Consider the following 24,312-nt stretch of genomic DNA (forward strand, 5'->3'; position numbering starts at 1 on the left):
AAAATAAAACTATGTCATTTTTACATTAGAGATGTTTGAAACCAAGTTATTCCCTTGATTTTTTAAAAAATGTTTCAATGTCCCAATGTCTTCTGGACTCTCATTTTAGGGACTATTTGATACTCACATTTCCTGAATTAATTTTCAACTATAACCACACCTGTATGTGCCCTTTAGATCCAAGAGGAAATATAATACACTGAAGGGAAGGCTATTCTTTTTCTCTTCAACAGTGCTGTTCAGTGGTCCCATTCACCATGAGGCAGAGGACCTAGTGCTCTGTGTCACCCTGTGGGACCTCACTTTCCCAGACACCTGGGGGTGGAGGGGGCATGGAGAGAGTCTAGGGAAAATGGGAAAATGGAAAACTCCCTGTCAGACTTGTACTGATAATGTTTGCACAGATTTGTAGGAGATTTGGGATACTAATTACCTTTAAAGAGCTGATCTTTACAAATAATTCTGATCTGAATACTCAAGAAGTTTGGTGTCATCACGTAAGGTTGGCAATATGTCACCTGTGCTTGTGAGTTGGGTTTGGCTGGAAAATAAATGGTGCTTGATATCATTTATTCAGTCCCAGCGACTGTGTTAACTGCTCTATATGCCTTCAATTCTGACAACTACCATATGTGTTAGACTTCGCTGTCTCCCTTTACAGCCAAAGAAATCAATGACCATAAAGTGTAATTTATTAACAGGGCCAATTGGCAGGTCAGTGGCAGAGGCAGACTTCCGAAAGAAGCCAGCCTGATTCAAGTCTGAGTCCTTAATGATCACCACTGTCCCCGGCCTCCTTAATGGGAATACCCTTTCTAGAAGAGAACTATCTATTTTCATGATAATAACCCCAAATGGCACAACATAAAACTTTAAATAATTTATGCCATATTTTAGATATAGGCTAGAACACGGTGAATAAGGACTGTCTCTTTTGATATTGCTGATGGAAACAAAAAAAAAATCTACCTCTGCTTTTACAAGTGAAGAATTCATTTTGACTAGCAAACTGTCAAAATGTTTGACTTTGACTTTGTGTCTGCCATACTTTTCATGATGGTGACATTATGTTACAACAGTTCTTTAAGATATTTCTATATATGCCTTTCTGCAAGCTGGCTCAGAGCTTTGAGGTTGTCTGTGAAATGTAAAAAAGATGTTCTTCAAGTCATTGTAATCGTTCTCTTAGCCTTCCCTGTGGGTGTAGACATATCCTGATTCCATCTAAAGCTTTCAAGTCAGATTAATGTGCGGCCGGCCAATAATCCCAAACATAAAATTTCTGTAAAACGTGGGCAACCGAGAGCTTTTTAAGAAAATGTGTATGTTCTGCTGCTTCTTGTAAAATGCATATTGTGGTGTTTGAACAAGGCTTACTGGGAATATTTCAGAATTCCACAGCTCTTTCTGAGGCTTATTTTGAAGTCATCTAGCCATAGGGATGGACAAAGCAGCTGGTATTTGAGCTGCTGCTGTGGGTGGAGACCTTATCCCACAAGGAGCCTGCAAGGCCCCTTGTGCTCCATTCACACTTTCTCCAAAAAACATGTGCTGGGCACCAGCCAGAGGCTAAACACCTTACTCAGCTCTGACTGAGATACAATTGACAGAGTATGTGCTCTGTCTCCATGGGGCCCAGAAATCAGGCCTGGAACAGACCCATGAAAAGTTGTCTTACAGAGGTGCTATAAACAAAGGTGTTTAAAAGTTATATTAACTGCACCAGGGGAGTCAGTTACTGACAGGTGTGATTCAAGAAGCTTTAGGGTTAGGAGCCATTTGAATTGTATCTTAAAAGAGAACCATGTCACCAGGCAAAGGAGAAAAATCAATGTCATAGTATGAAAGACCTTTAGCAAAACTAGAGCAGTATGAGGATCTTGGGATCGCTTGAAGGTAGCCTAAAACCTTGTTTGTTTATTCACTTTAAGCATATATTGAAAATAAAGCACAGCCTGGCTGGGCTGCTGCGGTTCAGTGAGTGAGCATGGACCTATGAACCAGGAGGTCACGGGTCCATTCCTGTCAAGGGCACATGCCCGGGTTGCAGGCTCAATCCCCAGTAGGGGGCATGCACAAGGTAGCTGATCAATGATTCTCTCTCATCATTGATGTTTCTATCCCTCTCTCTTCCTCTATGAAATCAATAAAAATATATTTTAAAAAATAAAGCACACAATGACTGAGGAAGAAATACTTGTAGAAATGCCAGAGAGAAATGTGTGCTTTGACATAAATGTGACACAAATATTTTTTAAAGTAAGACAGTGTCACAATCAGGCATTCAGTTCACCTGGTCACAGACTGGAGGAAGGGTCTTAGCCATGATAGAGTTAGGAAACAGAGAGGCAAACACATGTGAGAGAGCATGTACTAGTAAGTGCTGGGCTATGACGGTTGGCTGACTAAATGTTGGAGGGTGAGCGCTCAAAGAGGGCAAGATGGCAGCAACAGCCTAGGATATGGATGTAAGAGAAACACATCGATTGGTTGCCTCCTGCACGTGCCCCAACCAGGGCCCAGGCCTGGAAGGAGCCTGCAACCGAGGTATATGCCCTTGACCGGAATCGAACCTGGGACCCTTCAGTCTTCAGGCTGACGCTCTATCCACTGAGTCAAACTGGCTAGGGCCTGGAGAGATTGATGGTCCAGTTAGCTCTCCTGGAAAACAGGCTCTTCGGCAACAAAACGTACCTGGCCTCAGCAAATATTTACTGAATGGAAACAAAACTAGACTAACAAAGGCCCATGCTACCCAAGCCAAGGCGTTGTGTAGACTCTGGGCTAGCACAGTATTTGATTAGGAAAAGATTGACCCAATATGGAGTTTTAAGATGTCACTGAAATGATAAGAATCCTCCGAAGGGTAGATTGAAATTTTTATCTAGTTTAGACTTTATACCAAGGGAATGGATACATGGAATTATCAGCTGGTGCATGTGCTAAAATGACATCTGGTTTGGAGTATGACATTAAGAATGCTTTATCAAAAAAAAATGCTTTATCTCTAATGTTCATATGACTGGTGAATATAAAGCTTGTGTAATATCCTCTAAAGCATACATTCTCCATTTGTGCTATGAAAACAGCATAAATCCAAAAACTATTTTGCTAATGCCCTAATAGATTCTGACATGTGAGCATCTTCAGCAAGATCTACAAAATACTTAGAGCAACCTCTCCAGTATAAAATGAATTTATTACTAAAAATAACCTGACTCACATCCTTTTAATAGTTTGCTCAGCTCGCCCTGTGGGTGTAGACATATCTGATTCCATTTGAAGCTTTCAAATCAGATAAATGTGCAGCCATCACATAATCACAAAAACAGAATTTCTTTTAAAATATGGGGATGGACTACCAAGGAAGTTCAAAAACATAGATATTTTGAGGTTTATAAAAATTTTCCCTTGATTTGTCACAAACACTATTTAATATATGCATCCAGAGTGAAGAGATAATACCTCCATTATCAAAAGTCTAAAACATCAACTACAAATTTGTCCTAAAGGCTAGTCACTGTTAAGGCTAGTCAATTTATTAAGAGGCAAGAAAACAGTTGAAAGTCCATAGAGTCATGCTTGGGGTTAATTCCTGACTCTGCCATTTTCAGCAAGCTGAGTCTTAAAATCTGAAAAAATTAATAATAGAATACACCTTACAGAGTAAAAGACAAAACGCAATCACCTCTATCAAAGCACTTGGAATGCAGTCTTACATATACAGTGATGCTCAACAATTTTGGGGTGCTATTATTATTATTTTAGTTTGATTTCCATTCTGGCACTCAGTGGAAGTTTAAGAGGTTGCATGTGTAATTATCAAATATAATTCTTACATTTTTAAAGTGCTTGGTATAAATTTGAAAAAATTAATTAAAATTGAGTTCTGACTTTATCCATGTACGATCACTTTGTTTCATCTATTAAACACCAAGATCATCTAATATATGACAGAGATGTGTCATTAAATTTACCGACATGTACATATGTCTCTTTTGTTACCTTAGATACTTTGTTGAGTTTAATGAGTGTTATTACATAGGCTCTCAGACACTAGAATGAGTGAGAACATGAGTTTATTACATGATCTGTGATCTCCTTAGCAGTAGGGTCATACTTTTCTCTGATCCCCTCTATAACCTAACATAATCCTTTGTATAAAGTAGATGAGGAGTAAATACATTGAATGAGCAAACATATTTCTTTAGGAACATTCTGGAGTAGAAGGTATATTTGATTTGGCTAAGGCTGTATTTTAGTCGCCTATGAGACCTCTAAACACAGCCCAGTGCCTGGAAAGAGCAAAAGTTTAATAAACTTTTTTGAATGAATGATATTCCTCAACTAAGGATCTGGTCTTCTTAGAACAAGGTCTGTAACTCTTGATAGAAGTAACCCGAAACACATGAACATTATTTTGAATGAAATCTCCCAAACTTAATATGAATCACTCATTACCACTGCCTTTCATAGTTATTTTTCCAACAGAAATTCTACAAATAATTAATACTAGTAAACTGAAGTGTCGTGATTTTATTTCCTGATTTAAACTCTAATATATTGTTAGTGAAATGGCCAAGAGGGGACTTAGAAAAAGGGGTCGGGGCCTGGAAGATCATGAGATTAATCCAGATTCAAATTTGGGCATATGGATAGATATTTTTCCATGAGTGCTAATTAAAAGTATAGGTAGATGAGCGATAAAAAAATTCTGAAGTAGAAAACCAAAAGAATTCTTAAAGAAAATTGACATTTAAAGCCAATAATGTATAAGGGAAAAGACTACTCTGATTAGATAACTACATTGGTGTTTACCTATATGCTAAAAGACATAGGCTTCACAAATACAAAATATGTTCAAAATATGTGTTTACATTTTAAAGACATTTTTAGGAACACGCAATTTAAGAAATAGAAGAGAACATGAAGATTTCATGTAAAACCCCTACATGAAAAGAGTGAAATGATCTTAAAACACCAACGCTGTCTTCAAGGTAGAAGAGAACAAAAATCCTATTCCCTCCTTCATTCCTGCCCGCTTCCTGTATGATCTAGAACCATCCCTCGTTTCTCTACCATTGACAAGCATTGGCTGTAACCCAATAAACTTACTCAGATAAACACAATGTGGTTTTCTTTTAAAATAAGCCTTTACTGAATATATCAACAAGGTACTGTATAGTGTAGAGTGAATTTGTAGTTAACAAAGTGTGCGACATGATAGGTCTCAGAGGGTGAGCGATGCAGAATCTTCCAGCCCCTTGCAGTCCCTTGTCAGAAAGAACACATGAAACACAAACCAGAAGCAAATCAACATATGATTCAAACAATAACACATCATCAGGGTTAACTTTCAGTGAAGATATACAGGTCCTCTGAGGGACACACAGTGGCAACGCCTTCATCTTGCCTCCGCGAGGTTATAAATCTGACATCTCATCTCTCTACAAATGCCCCAGCGTGTATGTGTGTGTGCACACACGTGTTTTACACTTGTGTAAAAATGCCTGTTGCGATGGCCTTGCATTGTGCTCTTCTGGAGGGTGTGCTGCTAGAAAAACGAGGCGCTTAGCAAAATGACATAATTGGTGTGTTATAACAACAGTGTCATACGTGTACAAAACTTTCTCCCCACACTCAAGTGACAAGCATCCCCATCACCAGTACTGTCTTTCTATCCTGCTGAAGACATCAGAGAAGGATATAAATGACAGCTTTCTATATTAGAACTTTGAGTTAAAAATAAGAGCCTCAGGCAAGGGTTGACAAGATTGAGGATTGGAAGGGGTCTTTTGTTTGTTCTGTGTATATATCTCTTTCCCAATTGGGCACTCTTTCCTGCTTTGCTTTCTCAGGCAGCTGGAAAAGTAAGTCATGAGCAAAGTTATTCTCACCTTCTAAAGTGAAACGTAATGTCTCCTTGTTAAGAGTTAGAGAAAGGTGTTATGAACAAAGAAGTCAATGGAAAGTAACCACTTCACTGTCAAAGTTTGCAATGGGCTCTGCAGCTGCGGTTCGCTGGTCAAGGACCACATCTGCTCCCTGTGTTTGGAATGGATGCTCTGCTCACATGAAGAGCATGTCCTCCGTGGGGAAGTCCTGACTCCTGTGAAATGTCTGAGACCATTACGATCTGCACTGGTAGGAAATGGACCTGTAATATTAGCTACTTCATTAATACTTCTTACCAGACTGGTCACATTACACCTTTTTTTTTTAACATCAGGAAGGGAAATTCTAATGTATTTTCAACCAACATCCAGGTAATTAGAAATTGTAATATTTTCTCACAGGGGAGAATGAGGGGAATACAGTCCAGTCTCTGCCCGTGACTGTCCCATGTGATGGGCCACTAATGCATCTGATAGTTTTGAGGAAAGCCCAGGGTCCCACCAGGATCAAACACATTTCCTTAAACAGGCGGTATTAATGACGACCCTGGGCATGACTGATGGTCAGTAATATCTCTATGATCATGACTATGCCTATTCCTTTGAGAATTTCCTCTGCATGTTGGTGGCCTACTCTCTGAAATCATCTCACTTGGTCAGACAGCATCAAGCTCTTTATAAGCCAGTGGGTATGGCTTTGCTCATGGTCTTGGCCTGCACCTTCAACTTTGACTCTCAGCTAAACATCTCAGAATACATAACGATGCCAGCAAAACAGGCCCAAATACATCAAAGCATAATCCACCACTGATGGTTGTTTACCAGTTTTCCTAAAACACCTACCACATTACAAATCCCACGATGTGTTTCTCATCTTGGTGTAGGTGAGCGCCTCGGTTATGTGATTACAAACCGAGACTGATTTTCATTTTAGCCATCTTTGTCATGTTGCACTACAAGATGTAACCAGATTCTCTCTCTTCAGGAGCATCTTCTAGCAAAGAAACCTTTTGCGATCATCCTGACCATTTCACATGACTAGTCCCCAGTAGACCACGTAAGCCCCAAATAATTCTGTGAATCCCATAAGATGTTAAAGAACCTCTCCAACCTTGGCCCAGAGTGAATCATTTTAGCAGCCAAATACCCCACTGGGGTTAGACACACAACACAAATAAATAAGAGTGATTATTCTGTGAATAAAAGGAAAAACAACCTCAAAGGTCAAAGTACCATCATTTGAACACATAGTTTTATCTACACAGCCAAGGTGAAGAGGGTGGTGGAAGTGAATTATCCAGTTGAATACACAAAACCCCATGTCATTGTCCTGAAGTTTAGATGGTTCACTGCTTTACTGATCACCTGCACAGATTGTCTTATCCCTTCACTGTGTGGACCTAGCTCTAGAAAAGCAACAGCCAAAACTCACTAGCTAATCAACTAAAATGGAAATCAAAATCACTGTAGAATTAATTCAATTAATTCATAGTTAATTTCAGCTCAACTGACTACACAGTTTCAATTCTTGTATCTAGAACATGATATCATCAGTTATGTTTTCTGCTTATTCTGAGGGACAAGGAAGGTTAAAACATATAAGTTGGGGCTATATTATTAAAGAAAATAAAGCTCTTACTATAAAGAAAAACTTGCATAGCATTTTATACCTAAACTTACAAAGAAGACACATCACAGTTCTATTTTGTTAAAAGTGAGTGACAGAGAGAGAGTGTGTGTGTGAGTGAGCACAAGCACAAAATGATTGTGACATTAACTTTATGGGTCCCTAAAATAATGGCCAGTGGTAGAGAAAATATGCAACACAGAGTGAAATGCCTAAATTTGACTTTGAAAAGAATTTTCCAAGGGTATATTTTTTTAGAAAATATATGAGATCTATAGCCCTTCTAAATCTAAAAGATGGAAAGGAAGAAATTATATATGCTTTCTGAAGATGGACATTGCCTCAAAATGGTCCAGATTGAAGCACGAACATCCCTCTCTTCTCTATGCCCTCTGTTCTGTGCCCAGCCCTGCCAAAATTAGGGGAAAAAAATCTTGGCTCTCCAACTTGTTCATTTTTCATCTGTTATCATGTTAATATAAGATTGATTACCCCTCTCCAATCCCCAAAGAAGAGGAACATCTGAGATTGAAAAGGAATAAATAAAATTTCAAAATGGGACAGAATCAAAGTCAACCCAAGGAGAAAACTCAATATTGCTTTTTTTTAAAAAAAATGTATTTTTTGGTCAGTTTTGATGTGTCCTTACAGAATTATTAGCAGTGAAAATTAGTATGCATTTTAAAGTGTATATGGATATTTTGTGAAACCAAGACTGGCATCCATAACTTTCTTTTAAATTTTGACTAGAGTGGGGAGAAAAACAAAGAGCATAAATAGCTAATTATTAAAATATATGTGAGGTGATTGGAAGACAAGAATTTGCGAGGGGTTAAAGGTATTAATTCAAGCTATTTCAACATGATACTAACAGAGGCAGTTGACAGTATAGCAGAACCACTGATCTCTTGCTGTTGTCTGAAAAGTATCAATACTTTTTAAATACTGAGTTGTTTTAGTATATTCCAAACACTGATGACCCCTTGTTTGTCTCAATATCATGTTGACATAGCTGCAGTGACTCTACCAAATAATTCTCATTATCAAAAATAATTCCATTCAATATAATCTTCCCATTATTTTTATTAGCCTCTTCTAAAAAAAGTATTCTAGAATATATCTCTGTTGAATGTGATTCAACCTGACATATAGTTTGAATAGTAACACTTCTAAAGGGAATTTTCTTGCTGGGACATCGTACCTGTCCCCGAAGATGAGTGGAATCCGACTCGGGTCTCTAACTCTGTTATCACATAAGACCAGGGAAGCACGAGGAGTGATTTTTTATAAATTCCTGGTCAGAACACCAACCCCCAGGTTTGAGGGTCTGTTCAAAACTCGCCTCATTTTCTTGATGCCGCCAGTTTGGGTTAACTTATCTCACAGGAACTGACTTCCTGGTGATGCTCTCTCCATTTCCTGCTTTGGGTCAAATCAGGGTAACTACCTCCTTTCTTATATTTTGGCTTTTTTTTTTTAACTTTTCTTCCAGACCAGGAAGTATAGAAATAGCATGAAGATATCTGGGCCATCCTTTGACCCCTATTATTTCTCCTACCCCGATGAGTCCATTTTCATGGCCCCTTTCATCTGACCACCAGCTCTAGGAAAAGGAATGGATCCTGACAGCGTCAACAGCAAAGTGGTGAATGTGCATCGGAAGGAAGAATCACCGGTTCTCTCGCCTTGGCGTTGGGTTCTCTTTGTACAACCCTGTACAGTACTTCAGCAACTATATATATATTTTGTAAGATTTAAAAAGCAAAGAGTTACAAAACCGTCTGTAATTAACTTGAAATAGAAAAGATAGCACTTTTTTTTTAAATCCCATTATATAGTACACCGTATAAATTACAGAGTATTCAAATGCACAAATGCATCTGAGTAACATTTATCAAATGTAATCTGCGTGTCTCTATGCGCGCACACGTGTGTGTTCCCGGAAGTGTCCCCGGGTGCCGGCGTGACGCTGGCCCTGGGCCGTCACGTGTGGCAGTGCTCCAGGTCTGGCACACTGCTGTTGCAGTATCGCATGTTGTTGGGGATGTGGCAGTCTGTGTAATTAATGCCCCCGTTTGGGGTGTAAATGGGCTGCAGTCTGAAATCTCCTTTAAGGAGCTGATCGTTATTTAAGGAGACGATCTGAAAGCTGGTTTCCGTCATCTCCAGGATGGAGTTGTCCTTCTTGGTGCCCGCCTCGCAGTAGTCATCTTTCCGCCGGCCGCGGTTGTATTTCCACTTCTGGGACGTGTAGCGCCCCTTTTTGTGCATGTGCCAGCAAAACACGCTGAGCAAGACCACGAGCACAAAGATCACGGCGCCCCCGATCAGGCCCGCCAGCAGGAACGGGGAGCCCAGGCTGTGGGGCGTCGTCTGCTCGTGGCTGGAGGCAGTGTTGCTGCCGTTGTTCAAATACGAGGCGTGGGTGGTGACCTCCGAGCAAATGGTGTCCTCCACGGCCCGGTAGTTAAAAGCATCCAGGGGCACCAGGCAGATCCGGTAGGTGGATCTGGGCTCCAAGTTGACCAGGCTCAGATGCTGCTTCTCCCCACTGACGATGCGCTCCTGGACGATGCCCCCGACTAAACTGTGGCCCATTTTCACCCACGTGAGTTTGTAGGCCATCACCGCGAAGAGAGACAGCCAGCTCACTTGAATGGAAGTGTCGTTCACAAAATGCACGGACAGCTGGATCCGCTCCGCAAGAGGCGGGGTCCCTCTTTCTCTGCCATCCCAGTCGGGGATCGTGGGGAGTCTGGAGGTGGTCGGAGTCGGAGGCGGGTGGCTTTTGCCAGGGGTGGGGACGGCGGGAGTGGGCGGCTCAGTGGTCGGAGCCGCAGTGCTGGGCGCTGGGGTGAAGACAGGCAGGCCCGGGGTCGTGGTGGGGCACGACAGAAGATTCATATTCAGCTCCCTGACGGCCATCCCCCGGACCTGCTCGGGGCCTTGGCACATGAAGCCGCGCACGTTGAGGGAGGAAGGGATGTATTTGAGCCACTCGGTGACCCACTTAATGCTGCAATCACAGAACCAAGGGTTATTCCGCGCCGTCAGCTGCTTCAGGTTGGCGAGGTTGTCGAAGACCCCTTGGGTCAACGCGCGCAGCTGGTTGTTGGAGATATCCAGGCGCTCCAGCTTGCGGAGGTTGGCGAAGGCGGTCAGGGGGATGTGGTTGATCTGGTTGTCCTGCAGATACAGCCGGAGCAGATGCGTCCCTGGGAGATCGGGCGGGGGGTGGGAGAGCGAGTTCCTCACCATGGAGAACTCCTTGAGCTTGGTGAGATGGCTGAAGGTGCCCTCGGCGATGCCCTTGTTGGTCAGGAGGTTCCCGTCCACAATGAGGCGCTCCAAGCTCGTGAGGTTCTGAAAGGCCATGTCTGAGATGACAGCGATCCGGTTCTCATCCACTCGCAGCTCCTGCAAGTCCACGGGGAGCCCGACGGGGACACTGCTCAGGTGGTTCTTGGAGAGAAACAGCAGCTTGAGGCTGATGGCCTCCCGGAAGGCCCCGTCTTCCACCCCCACCGTGGAGATGGAGTTGTCATCCAGGTGGAGCTCTTCTAGCTTCAGGAGCTGGGCGAGAGCCACCCGCGAGATGGTCTGAATGTTGTTCTCCTGCAGGTGGAGGACGCGGACGTTCTTGGGAAGGTTCATGGGGAACTCATCCAGTTGGTTGCCGTACAGGTAGACCGTGTGCACCGACTGGACGTTGTGCAGTTCTGCAGGGAACCCCGCGTTATTGATTTGGTTGTTGTGGAGGTAGAGTACGGTTACGCCCTCCGGGATCCCAAGAGGCACTGAGGTCAAGCTTCGCTCGTTGCAGTAGACGAAGTTCCGGTCGCAGCGGCACACGCTGGGGCACGCCAGGAGTTTGGACACTTGCGAGTAGAGCCCCAGGGAAATGAGAAGCCAAGATTTCAGGAGGAAGGCCCCGTGGCTGGGCCACTGTGTGGTCTGCAGGCCCATTTCTGAAGTCCAGAAATAAAATAATGCGCTGGGCAAAAGAAAAAGATGAAAAAAAGCAAATCCAAAATGATTGGATGGGATCTGTCGAAGTCCAGAAATCCAGCCAGAGGGAAAGTCCCAAAGGCCCACACTGGAAGGATCTTCCTGCGGCCTCTGTTCTTATGAGCCTGTGGTGCCCTCCTTACTATTGTCCTCCATGTGCAAAAAAAACAACAACAACAACAAAAAAAAAAAACGAAAAGAAAGGAAAAAAAAAACTTCAATAGAGAAAATTTTCTGTACAGATGCTCCAAAAAATAATTTTCTGCACAGGCAACAAAGGAAGCCGAGTTATGAGCGCTCAATAGGGGCCCAGCTGGGCAGGCGGAAGACCCTTCTCCGGTTGTAGTTCCGGGCAGCGTTAGTCAGCCTAAGACCTTCTCGGTTAAGCTCGATCTGCAACCTGTTGTAGGAAAGCAGAGAGAAAAAGTCAGTTAAGGGAAGTAATGGAAGAAGTGTTGACCTGATTGTACGCCTTTCAAGAATAATGTAATTGGGACTAAATGACTAGAGGCAGGTGATTGGCATTAAGTGATACTTTAAGTAACAACGATTTAGTTGCAAAGGTATTCAAGAAATGAAAATGACTCAATTATCTTCCAAACAAAATCATACTGTTACCTCTTGCTACAGATGATCATATTGTGTGTTTTACAATCCCAATCAGCACCTTCTCTTCAGTACCTATTTGCATATCAAAATAGATAGGCACACTGCTGAACCCACTGAATTAAATATGGAGGTCACCTACAAATCCAACTGGTCCAAGTCTTATTTCAAGATGAGACAAGTGAACAAGGAACTAATAAGATTTAAGGAAAAGCAATGTGAAACCCTTTTGAGTTATAAATAAACCAATGCAAAATAGGGACTGACAAAGTCATTTTAAAAAATGCAGCATATATATATATATATATATATATATATATATATATATATATACACACACATACATATACACTAAAGGCCCAATGCAGGAAATTCGTGCAAGAGTTTTGGCTCCTGTAGCCACAGCTACCTCTGTGGGCCCTGGCAGCCCTGGCTTTGTCCAGAAGGTCGTCTGGAAGGTCGTTCGGCTGTTCTGTTAATTAGCATATTAGCTCTTTATTATATAGGATATATATATATATATATATATATATATATATATATATATATATAATTTTTTATTGATTTCAGAGACGGAGAGAAAGATAGAAACATCAACGATGAGAGAGAATCATTGATTGGCTGCTTCCTGCATGGCCCCTCCTAGGGATCGAGCGCAAAATCCAGGCATGTGCCCCAACTGGGAATCGAACCATGACCTTCTGGTTCATAGGTTGACATTCAACCACTGAGCCACCATGGCCAGGCTAAAGATGCAGCCTTTTGATCTGATACCATGATGAAGCACTATAAACATAAGGTGCCAACGAAATGAGTGACGGCAGAGAAAAGACATTTCTTCCCCATTTCTTGCCTCCTCTCATCCTTTGTCTTTCTCCAAAATAGCTTACATTCGAGTTACCAAGTAGAATGACCGAATGACCAAACTCCATTATTTAATTTGCTAAACTTACGGATATATGGTTTGTCACATTTTCGCTTATCCTCTTTTGGGACCTCCAGGTATAGATGAGATATGCCACTGTGATTCCTTAGAGCAGTGGTTCTCAACCTTACTAATGCCGCGACGCTTTAATACAGTTTCTCATGTTGTGACCCAACCATAAAATTATTTTCGTTGCTACTTCATAACTGTAATTTTGCTACAGTTATGAATCGTAATGTAAATATCTGGTATGCAGAATGTATTTTCATTGTTACAATTAAACATAAAGCATAGTGATTAATCACAAAAACAATATGTAATTATATATGTGTTTTCCAATGGTCTTAGGAGACCCCTGTGAAAGGGTTGTTCGACCCCCAAAGGGGTCTGGACTCACAGGTTGGCAACTCACAGGTTGAGAACCGCTGCCTTAGAGGGTTGCAGAGCTCATGATTGGGAATACATTATTTTTCAACAGCAGAACTTCTTCCCACCTGTGAGTTTTTCCTGCTTTTAGAGAAGGACTTTCAGTAAACTTTGACACGAGAGAAGACACAGTTGCGGAAGTGAAGGCAACACACAGGTAGCAATCGTGCCTTCATGCTCCTGGACGTGTCTCATCTGTTTTGAGATTAGAGCGGTAAAGGAGCTAATTGAAAGGTGCCAGATTTGATTTTCCTGTAGGATAAGCTAACATGACAGGACATGGAAAGCTATGAGTCTCTTAATTCTCACCAATATCCAGAGATTGAAATACCCTATATCAAAACGCACGGAGGAACAATTTGAAATTGTTCCCTTAGCTATCTTTAGAAAGATAATTAAAAGAAAACACACACCATTGTAAGTGCTATTGAAGTGTCAAGGATATTGTAAATGTCTTCTACAATTTAAAAAATGGTGAACCATCTAAAAATGCCTTTCATGACCAAAATGGTCAAATTGATTACTTATTGTTCAGAAACCTTTTCTTAAAAAAAAAAAAAAAAAAAAAAAAAAAAAAGGGAATCTCTTTCTAGGCATAAACAGATGGATGTGTCAAACATTATTTAATTTGTTAAACTTACAGATATATGGTTTGTCACTGATCGGGAGCCATCCCTCTAGTAAAATCCTTCATTGGTTGTGCAAGCCAGCTTGGCTCATTGGATAGAGCGTCGGCCTGGGGACTAAAGGATCCCAGGTTCAATTCCGGTTAAGGGCATGTACCTTGGTTGCAGGCACATCCCCAGTAGGGGGTGTGCAGGAGGCAGCTGATCAATGCTTCTCTCTCATCAATGTTTCTAACTCCCTATCCCTTTCCCTTCCTCTCTGTAAAAAATCAATAAACTATATTTTAAAAAAATCCCTCCATGCTTAAAGAATAATTTATAATACAACTAAGGGTTGTATTATAAGAAAAATGAGTTTAATGCCATACGCTTGGTGCCTTCTTTAGCTTAGGTTTCAAATTTTCAAACCATCTCAATGTTCCCCAATAGCCTGCTACTCAAGTATGATCCTTGGTCCAGGACCATAACCTTGACCTACATGTTAGTGAGAGCCTCGGGTGTGTGCATTAAGATCTGAGAAGCACTGTCCTACACACAGTGCCATCTCATTTACTCATTCAGTTTTAATTTATTACATGCAGAATGAGTGTAAACCCATGATGTCAAATGACTCTTTTGAGAAAAGTAAAGGCATAAGGCTTACTAACCACTTCTGTCCCCAAGAGATAGACTCAAATTACATCTGACATGCAAATGACATTTTATAGGTGGGCCAGTGCAATGACGACATATGTCACCTGGCCTCAGCAGATTTTTGAAGAGTGTTTATCTGACTGACAAGCTCTATGTCTGGTCTGAGTCATTTGTAATCAGGACTCTACTTGAATGATTTATTGAAGAACAAAAAACTGCAGTGCTATTAGCATTTACTCTTCAAAGGAGAGAGGAAATGGAGACTGAAAGAATAAAATCTAGTCTCTTTTTGAGTCCTCCACAGGAAGCTTCCAAGCGTGATAGTAACCCACAGTGAATAAAACTTTTCCTAAGGGGGGAAAACAGGTGCTCTAGGGGCTCTACGTAAGTTCCTACATAAAAAAACAGTAGATGCTCAACTGTGATGACTTGCCAAGATTTTAGGGCCTGAGAAACAATAAACCAATTCTTGAGGGTGACAGAATTGACTTGGAAAGTTCCTCAGCTAACAGCTTCTCTAGGCAATAATCACTGGGAGTGAACGCAGTGCTCAGGACTGGACCTGGGGACTCTCATTATGTACCCAAATTGTAAATCTTCCACCTGCCTGAGCTGTGCCCTCTGCAGGAAGAGAGTAAGACCCTCTGCCCAGGCCTTGCGCCCTTGCAGGTATATGCTATCAGGAGTGCTTCTTTTCTAATTGCATAAGAAGAGGATTCGGTACTGAGGAGGGCTCCTCACCGGATTGCAGGGCAAACAGTTACTGTGTATCCACCTTCCTAGGAGAAAAGTCCAATCTAGATCACAATATTCTGATCAGCTATGACAAGTGCAATTTGGAGTAACAACAAATTCTCAGGGTTTTCGCGGAGCTTCCTGGGAACCCCACAAAATAACAGTGCACGGTAGATATTTTTCTCATCCTTGGATCAACAACAGCCTTCATATTATGTCAGTCAATATACTGTGTCTTCATGCAAAGTAGCTCAAGTGTAAAATCACGACCACATAGAAAAAGACATTTTTTGAATTTCAGTAGGCTAAAATTTCCTCTATATTTTCAGCTCTGATTCCTGCTGAATATTGAAGACAGAAATCTTGTTAGACCTCGAGCTGGAGACTGTAATTACAGAGAAAGTTGTACAGAGCAATAGCCAACAGACAGGGCCCTGAGTTCCTATCCTACCTCTGACCCTCAGTGGCCATAGGACTTTGGATAAATTAACCTTTTAAGTCTCAGTCTCCCCATAAGAGAAATGAGTTTCTAACTCACAGCATTCTTGAAAGGATTAAGTTTGATAATATTGTGAAAAGCTTATATAGTGCCTGACACATCGCAAAAACATAATAATTACAAACTGTTATTCTCTGTGTACTTATTATTGGTACTATCCAAAGAGGTAAGCTCCAATATATAAAACCAAATAAAATCACCTTTGACCTGCCACCATCTGTGCCCATTCACTTACCCCAGGATTTCTCAACCTCAGAACTACTGACATGTTGAGCCCTATAATTCTTTGATTATGGAGCTGCCATAATCACCCAAACAGGTCTCCAGACATTGCCACATAAATGTCCCCCTGGATGCATATCTCCCCAAGTTGAGAAACATTGATCTGCCCCCTCATCTGAGACCCTGAAAAGGTTGACATTATTATTCTGATTTTACAGAGAAAATTAAAGGTCAGTTTCTAATGAACAAAACCTAAAAATGCTCCTTGCCACACATACTGAAAACGCTGTATGTTTTTCATTCATTTCCTCAACCAATATTTACTGGGCACTAAACTGAGGTACAGCCTTTTGCAGAGCTGATGTGGTCTTTGTGAGGCTTAAAGTTTAGTGACTGGAGAATACTGGATAAGCAGGGAATTACGGTACTGCGTAAAGAGCACCAACTTTGGGGCATCTGGGAATTATGGTACTGTGTAAAGAGCAGTAACCTATCCCATGGGTTATCAGGCAAAACACTGATGGAGAAGGATCATCTATGTGACAACCTGAAAGATAAGAAGCTGCAAGCAAGGTAGGATTCCAGAAGTTCTGCGTATGGATACAAGCTGGTTGTAATGTTGGTCAAGAGGCAACATTCAGCCCAGCTGAGAAAAAGAAGAAAACTTGGACTGCACAGCCCTATGCCCCAACTCTGTCTGCTCCTCACTGAGGTAGTCCAGTTTCTAGAAGGTCATAAACGAGCCCATGTTTCATAATCACTAGCCATTTCCTTTGTAAGTCTCTACGGCTGGGAATAAAAAGATTCTGCTTCACAGGATGGATTTCAAAGATTGAGAGCCAAAGGGGTGGTGTTTCTTTTTTGCCTTTCCTATTTGTTTGAATGCTGCATTGACTATGTTTCCCCTCCAGGAAACTGGAGATTACGAGGACTGGCTCCATGGAAGGCGCTAGGTAAAAACATAAATTTGTATTTAAAAGCAGAAAACACAGTTGCAAAAACCTGGGTGTAAATCAACGCGCAACCACCGCTCTCTGGAGAACAGCAAGACCTGGCCCTGCCAATCCGTCGGAGAACAGCAGTTCTTCCAGCTACTTTAACTCTTTTCCTGGGAACTTAGACTCTAAGGACACAAATCATGGAAAAGTGTTCTGCAAAGTGTTTCCCTCCTAGTGCTGCCTAAGAAGATTTCTTTTTAATTAATTCCAGGAGCCTCTATTCCAGGAGCGCTTAATAAACTCAGGCCATAAAAATCATAGTTCAGAACATAGGAACTGTCCATAAGCACTGGCGATGGCGTAATATGATGATACCAGGACAAAGCTAATAAAATCTTAATGGTTTCAGCATTGGCTGGATTGTGACCAGACAGCACAGTGTGTGCGATGCGGTACAAATGCAAAAGCTCACACGGAGAGGGATTCTCCTAGAGGTTTCCTACCGTACGTGGGACTCAGAGCTTCTGGAGTTAGGCAGTTTGTGCTTAAAATCAGACACACGCAGGTGCAGGATCCACAGGCCTCCCTACACTACAAATGTCTCTGCTGCAATCTGGAAACACTAAAGCAATTTTAGATCTTGCGCACATTTCCACATTCCGGAGGATAGGTTATAAATACTGTGTGTACGACAATCAGGAGAGCGCTATAGTTAGTTGGCCAAGATGTGGGGATTAGCAGAGGAATTTGGAGGAAAAATATAACAATAGTCACCCCCTCACTTGAAATCACTTTTCCATCTCATTCACTGAACCTCAACCAAGCCCCTTAGAGTTTCTCATTAGGCAAATATTTTTCTTTGCTAAGACAAAGAGAGAGAAAGAAGGGAAGAGAGAAGGAGGGAAGGCAAGAAAGGAAACACTTTATTTAAACAGTTGACAATTTCCTGGCTCCGGTCCATCTAGAATTGAAAACATTAAAATTTGACCAGAAAAAAAAAAAAAAAAGCTATTCTCCCGGCAAGCATAAAACTTTCTAACACATTTGAAGAGTTGTTCTCCCAAGATTTCCAATGCAGTTGGTTCAAATAATAGGGATAAGCTTAGAACAAGCAACCAATGTTACAAATTCAAATGCATAAACTTTGAAGACACATTCATCACTGCCACAGGCTGCTCTAAATCTCGCAATCCACTAGGGAGTTCCCACTGACCATTCCTTGGGTCCATTAAAATCTGTGTAATCTAAACTACAGACTGAGCCTTTAGAGTCTTCGGTAAACCCAATGGTGAACAAACACTAACACAGAAGAACTTTATTGAGACAGCAGCAATTGAATTAAAGGAAAGAAAAAAAGTACATGGTCCATAAAGAATGAACCCACTACGGTTAATCTACATACTTTGAAACCATTTCAAAGAGTTCATTAAAGTTCATTTATTCATACATTCATTTCCTCAAAGAAACAGATACTGAGCACCTCCTGTTTCAAGCATGAAAAAGAGATAATTTCTTAGACTCTCATCTTTGTGAGAGATTTTTCCCAGCATCGGATCCAGCGATTCCCCAACCCCAAGAGTCATCCAAAATACTAGGGGAAGATAATGAAAATTGAAGATTTCTGGGTCACACCCCTGCAGATTCTGGTTTGATAGGTCTCCAAAGACTAGGCATGTACATTTTATCAACTTTCCCCATTTGGGTCTGATGATTAGCCACTTTAAGGTTCCACTAACCAGACACTCACTATCAGAAATTGCTTTCAGGACATCGAGAAAACTGGTCTTTCTCTCTTCTGGATCAAACCAACATGTGAGAGGAAGATACAGAACAAAGGGCTGAGAGTCAGAATTCAGCTTTGATCACAGCTCAGCCACTCATGAATAGCATGAGAATGGGCCCTTGACTTAACCTCCCTGAATCTCACTTTTTTCATCTCAAGAGAGGATAATAAGCCATGCTTATAAAATTGTTGGGAAGACTAGTTATAATGCATATAAAGTAACTAAGAGTGCCAAGTAGGGATTAAGTAAACTCAATAAATTGTCATGTAAGAGAGGTACAGACGGTATAATGAACGACCCGAACAGCTTCCCCACTTATCAGCTATGCTAACCTGAGTACCTTGCTGTACCTCCCTATGCCCCAGTGACCTCATATGTAAAGTGGAGAAAGTGATCGTATTAATCTCTCACTGTTTAAGCAATTGTAAGGTTATAAAGCACTTAGAATATTACCTAACCTGTGGAAAACATAAACTAATTATGTGCTGATCAGTCCTGCTTCAAAAGCAATTATAACAATAATGGAATACTACTCAGCCATAAAAAAGAATGAAATCTTGCCATTGTTAACAACGAGGATGGACCTTGAAGGCATTATGCTGAGTAAAGAAATCAGAAAGAGACAAATACCATATGATTTTACTCATATGCAGAATCTAAAACCAAACCAAACCAAACTCATGGGTAAAGAGAACATTGATGGTTACTAGAGGGGAATAGTGCTGGCTGGGAAAGGGACAAAATGAGTGAACAGAGTCAATTATAAGGTGAAATGGAAAATAGACTCTTGGTGGTGATTAATTTATAGTTCATATGATGTCCAATTACATGCTGTACCCCTGAATTTATGTAATGTTCTATACTAAGTTTACCTCAATAAAAAAAAAAAAAAGTAACAAAAGCCTCTTGTTCCAGAGCTTTTGTCTCTAATATGGTAGAGAGTTGGTTCGTTTGAATCCATCAAATTTTACTGTCCTCTACCTTTCATTTGCTGTTTGGATCACAGTTCTTTCCTTTGGAGATACACACATACACCTTCCCACCCATTATCCCTGCAAATATGTGGAGATGCTTATTGGGTCTCTGAAATCTTCTCCTTTCCTGTGTAAAAGTTCTGTTTCTTCCACATCCTTCAGACTCTTTGCAATGGTAAAACCTTCACTGGTAATATTTTTCTTGATATGTGATACCCAGAATGGGGAAAAAACCCACAATGTGGTCTGGCAGCACCAAGTACAGCCCAGCAAATACTTGGGGGCATCCCCACTCCCTGCCAGGCATAGACTAGTTACTAGAAAGATAACCATGGCACCGCTCCTAGTATTGAAAAGAGCTCCATGCCAGATCAAATAACTCTTTGCATAAATCTCTTTTTAATTCCCAAATCATTTTAATGTTTCGTTTCATTTACTTCCACAACAACATAAGAAATATGTATATCAAGCTTGAATCAAGTCCACATAAATAAAATAAATTACCCGAAGCTATATAGGTGGTTTGGGTAGAGAATGGTATTATAAATGTCCTGTAAGAAAATACTAGCTTCAGGTGGGATGTTATGAATGCTGTTAATTATAATGGTATTAAAACCAACACTTACTTCTCTGTAAAAATGAAGGCCCTTCCCCACTCTTTAAATTTATAAAACCAGCAGTTTTCTGACACTGGGTAACACTTCCAAGCTGGACTTGTGTATAGGTGAAGGGTAATTGGGTAGGTACCCATTATCCACTCTCCCCAAACCACCGCAGGGAGTGGGGAACCTGTGGCCTGGCTGCCTAGCCAAAGGGCAGCACCGCAGTGCCAAAGATCAGGAGTGTCTAAAAGACTTGACAAGTACTTACAGGATGGTAGCAAGACAGGCAACAAGGTGTCCTTGCTTACCTCAGTGTCAGAGTCCCAAGTTCTCTGCCACTACATTCTATAGCTTGAGAAAGTCTTTTTGTGTAGCCATTGTGGAAAAAGCTGTTGAAGGTGAACCTATTCACCAAGTGCCCAACATATGGCCACCTTATGTATGTATACTAACCACTAAGGATGAGACATCATAGGTATCATGAGTTCCTTGAATTTCAAAGGAAAAAAACCTGTAGAAAGTGGCATCAGTAATCCACTAAACAGAAATTTTAGGGGAAATGTTGCTAGATCTGCTTTAGCTCCACAGAAGACAGTGTCCAGGAAATTCCATAAGAGAACTTAACTTCAAAAAGTCTGAAAGATTTCTTCTTCCATCTTCCACTCTACAGTTCAAACATGCAGTGGTCATTCTAAATGTGAGTGTCCCTTTCTCTGCTGCCCCCCATCTAGTCATGCACCCAAGTGCAATCTCCCAGCATTTATTTACCTGGAGGGGGAAAGGAGAGAATAAGTCATCCTGCCTCTCTCTTCTTCCCCCCCACCCCCTTTCTGTATTGGAAGGAAGCTATGTTAGCATAGAACAGAGAGTTGTTGCCAAACATGAGTCTCCCTGAATCTGTACCCACTTTCTTTTCTTTAAAGATTGACCACATGTTTACTCTCCTGGAGCCGTTGCCCTCCAGGCCTCTCCAGAACATAATTCCCTATCTCCTCCTTCCCTGTGTGCACAACCTCTTGCTCTCAAACTGGATCCACTTTTGCACCTTCTCCAGTATTTTTTGACTTAAAAATAATCCCCAAATCCCATTCCCCAGCTGTTGTCACATTTATCTCCTTACTTTTTGCCAAATTCCTAAAAAGAACAGGCTGTCATTAATATCTGTTTACTCACCTCCCACCAATCTCTCACCATCACAGCCCACACTGGTTCCTGCCCTAGTTTCCCAGAAGCATCTCTCACTGATGCCAACATTCGGCCTCAGGTTGCAAAATGCAAAGGGTGTTGCCTGTCTTCCTCCTACTTGAGCTCCCAGCACCATTTAACTTGTTGTGCATACCCTTCTAGAAATATCGTTGTTCCTTTGTTGCTATGACATCTAGTATGCTGGTTTTCTTTTCTATTCTCCCTGCTATTTCCTATTCTGCAGGCTCTCCCTCTTCAATTCTAGCCATTTCGTGTGAGTCCAGGAAGCTCGGATCCAGGCACTGGTTTTACTTTCCCTCTGTAAGACATGGTCTCCAAGCTTTAAGCTTAAATTATCATCTTATGCAAATACATCATTTATTTAAATCTCCTTCCTAGACAGTCCTCTCAGCTCCTTACTTGTACATCCCAACACCCCTTGACTTATTCTCTTTGGGGTTTCAAGATCACTTCCAAGTTAGCATTTATAGTTTCAGATATTTTGAATAACTTTACATGCACTGACTCATAATAAAGCAATGCATTTTGTATTATTATTGCTCCCAAAGAAGGAATGCAGTGGTCATTCTCAAGTTAAATAGCTTCTCCAGAGCAAATCAGCAGATAAGTGACAGGGATGGGATTTGAACTTGGGCATGGACTGGAGAGCCTTGCTCCTGACCCACGTCCTGCCTCCCTGTAAGCTCCATGCAGCTGGAGATGGCTCTATTTTTACTCACTATTGTTTCCCCGGAGCCTAGAGCAGCAAGTGGCTGGCATTCCAGAAGTGTTTGTAGAATGAATGAAAGAATCAGATGATTACTTTGTTTGAAGAGGCCCTCTGGAAAATCTCTTTGACATTTTCAGTCTGAGGTCCCATAAGGAATCATCAAGATTAATATCTCTGAACAGACTTCAGGGGGTTTAAGCTACACTAACCTATCCAGAGACATTGAGGAATAAATGGAGAAATGGGTGACTAGTTCCTGAACACAAAGAAGCTCGATGCCCTGAGAAAAAGGTGTAGAAATGCAACTGGAAAATAATTGCAATTATGACAGCACTATTTTTGTTTTACAAAATCACATCAAATCATTGACCTTTATTGACTGACAGTACTGCTGACATAGGTCAGTCTGACCCACAGCAAATTTCATTTGCTGAAAGGTATGTTGACTATCGTGGACAAAAATACTGCAGTTTGATGATGTTTATGACCTGAATTTGGGTCTTTGTAATCCACAACACACGCGCGCGCACACACACACACACACACACACACACACAATACATGTTTCTGCTCATATAATACAAATGGCTTATATATTTGCATAGATTCACTGTGACAGTTGAACTGTGCTTTAATGTATACCACTGTACTGCTCTAGAGAGTTAGAATCAATACAACATAGGCCTGTGTCTTTGAGAGCTATAAAAACGCTTATGCAATAATTTGGAAGAATATATGCACCCCTATGTTCATTTTAGCATTATCTGCAATAGCCAATATCTGGAAACAGCCCAAAGGCCCATCAGTAGATGAATGGGTAACAAAGCCATGGTACATTTACACAATGGAATACTACAGGGCAGTGAAAAATAAGAAAGTCTTACCTTTTGCAACAGCACAGATGGACCTGGACAGTATTATACTAAGTGAAATAAGACAGTCAGAGAAAGAAAATTACAATATGATTTCACTTATATGTGGAACCTAATGAACAAAATACACTAACAAAATAGAAATAAACTTATGGATACAGACAAGAGACTGACAGCTGTTAGAGGGGAGAGGTTTTGGGGGGCTAGGTGAAAAAAGATGAAGAGATTAAGCAAAAAGAAGAAAAAAACACTCATAGGCACAAACAACAGCATGGCAATTACCAGAGAGAAAGGGGGTGGGGGGAAGGGGGAGTATAGGTCAAAGAGGGTAAATAGGGGATGAATGGTGATGGAAGGAGACTGGACTTGGGATGGTGAACATAATACAATATACAGATAATGAATTATAGAATTGTACGTCTGAAACCTATATAATTTTATTAACCAATGTCACCACAATAGATTCAATACAAATAAAATAAATAAAAACAAAGTGTTTTTAAGCAAAAAAAAATCTTATGAAAAATATAAATTGAAGCTCCAAATATAAACATGACCTACTTTCCTATGAAAATATTGCTGCATACATAATATGCATAATAAAACAGGTCGTCGGATGTCTTCTTCACAAAAAGAATACAGATTTCTGTCAGTGATATTGATCAGCACATGGAATGAAATTACACAGTGTGCATTTCCAGGTGAGCTATCTGATTTTGAGTCTAAAATATGAAAAATTCATTGCTTAATCCTATATCGGTATCATAGGGAGGTTCTGAATGTAAATGCTATAAATTTCCTCGCTGAATAAATAGGTTTTATGTGCGGCTTCTTGTCTTCAGAACACCTATCATGCTGAGGTCTCAGGCCATGTTTAGGGAATTTAGGGGACAAAAAAAGAATTATTTTTTATCCTTGACCTCTCCTTCTCTCAAGGACATCTCTCCCCCCTGAGACATGATCCATGTGTGAGCTAAAATAAAATCAATTGATTTCCAAAACATAAAATAAAACCCCCAATGAGAA

The 24,312-nt window shown here is 41.0% G+C and overlaps 1 protein-coding gene across 4 annotated transcripts in view; it reads right to left on the bottom strand.

Annotated features, from left to right (window-relative positions):
• Positions 1-4,062: 4,062 nt before the first annotated feature.
• The window catches only part of FLRT2 (fibronectin leucine rich transmembrane protein 2), a 100,390-nt gene continuing 80,140 nt past the window's right edge, over positions 4,063-24,312 (bottom strand). For all 4 annotated transcript variants that reach the window (XM_059688843.1, XM_059688853.1, XM_059688862.1 and 1 more), the window contains exon 2: positions 4,063-11,929. In XM_059688843.1, coding sequence (XP_059544826.1) covers positions 9,505-11,487 — 1,983 coding nt within the window. In that variant the 5' untranslated portion in view covers positions 11,488-11,929 and the 3' untranslated portion in view covers positions 4,063-9,504. The remainder of the gene's footprint in view (positions 11,930-24,312) is intronic.

The sequence above is a fragment of the Myotis daubentonii genome, chromosome 1, assembly GCF_963259705.1.
Source record: "Myotis daubentonii chromosome 1, mMyoDau2.1, whole genome shotgun sequence".
In the NCBI taxonomy this organism is placed as follows: Eukaryota; Metazoa; Chordata; class Mammalia; order Chiroptera; family Vespertilionidae; genus Myotis; species Myotis daubentonii.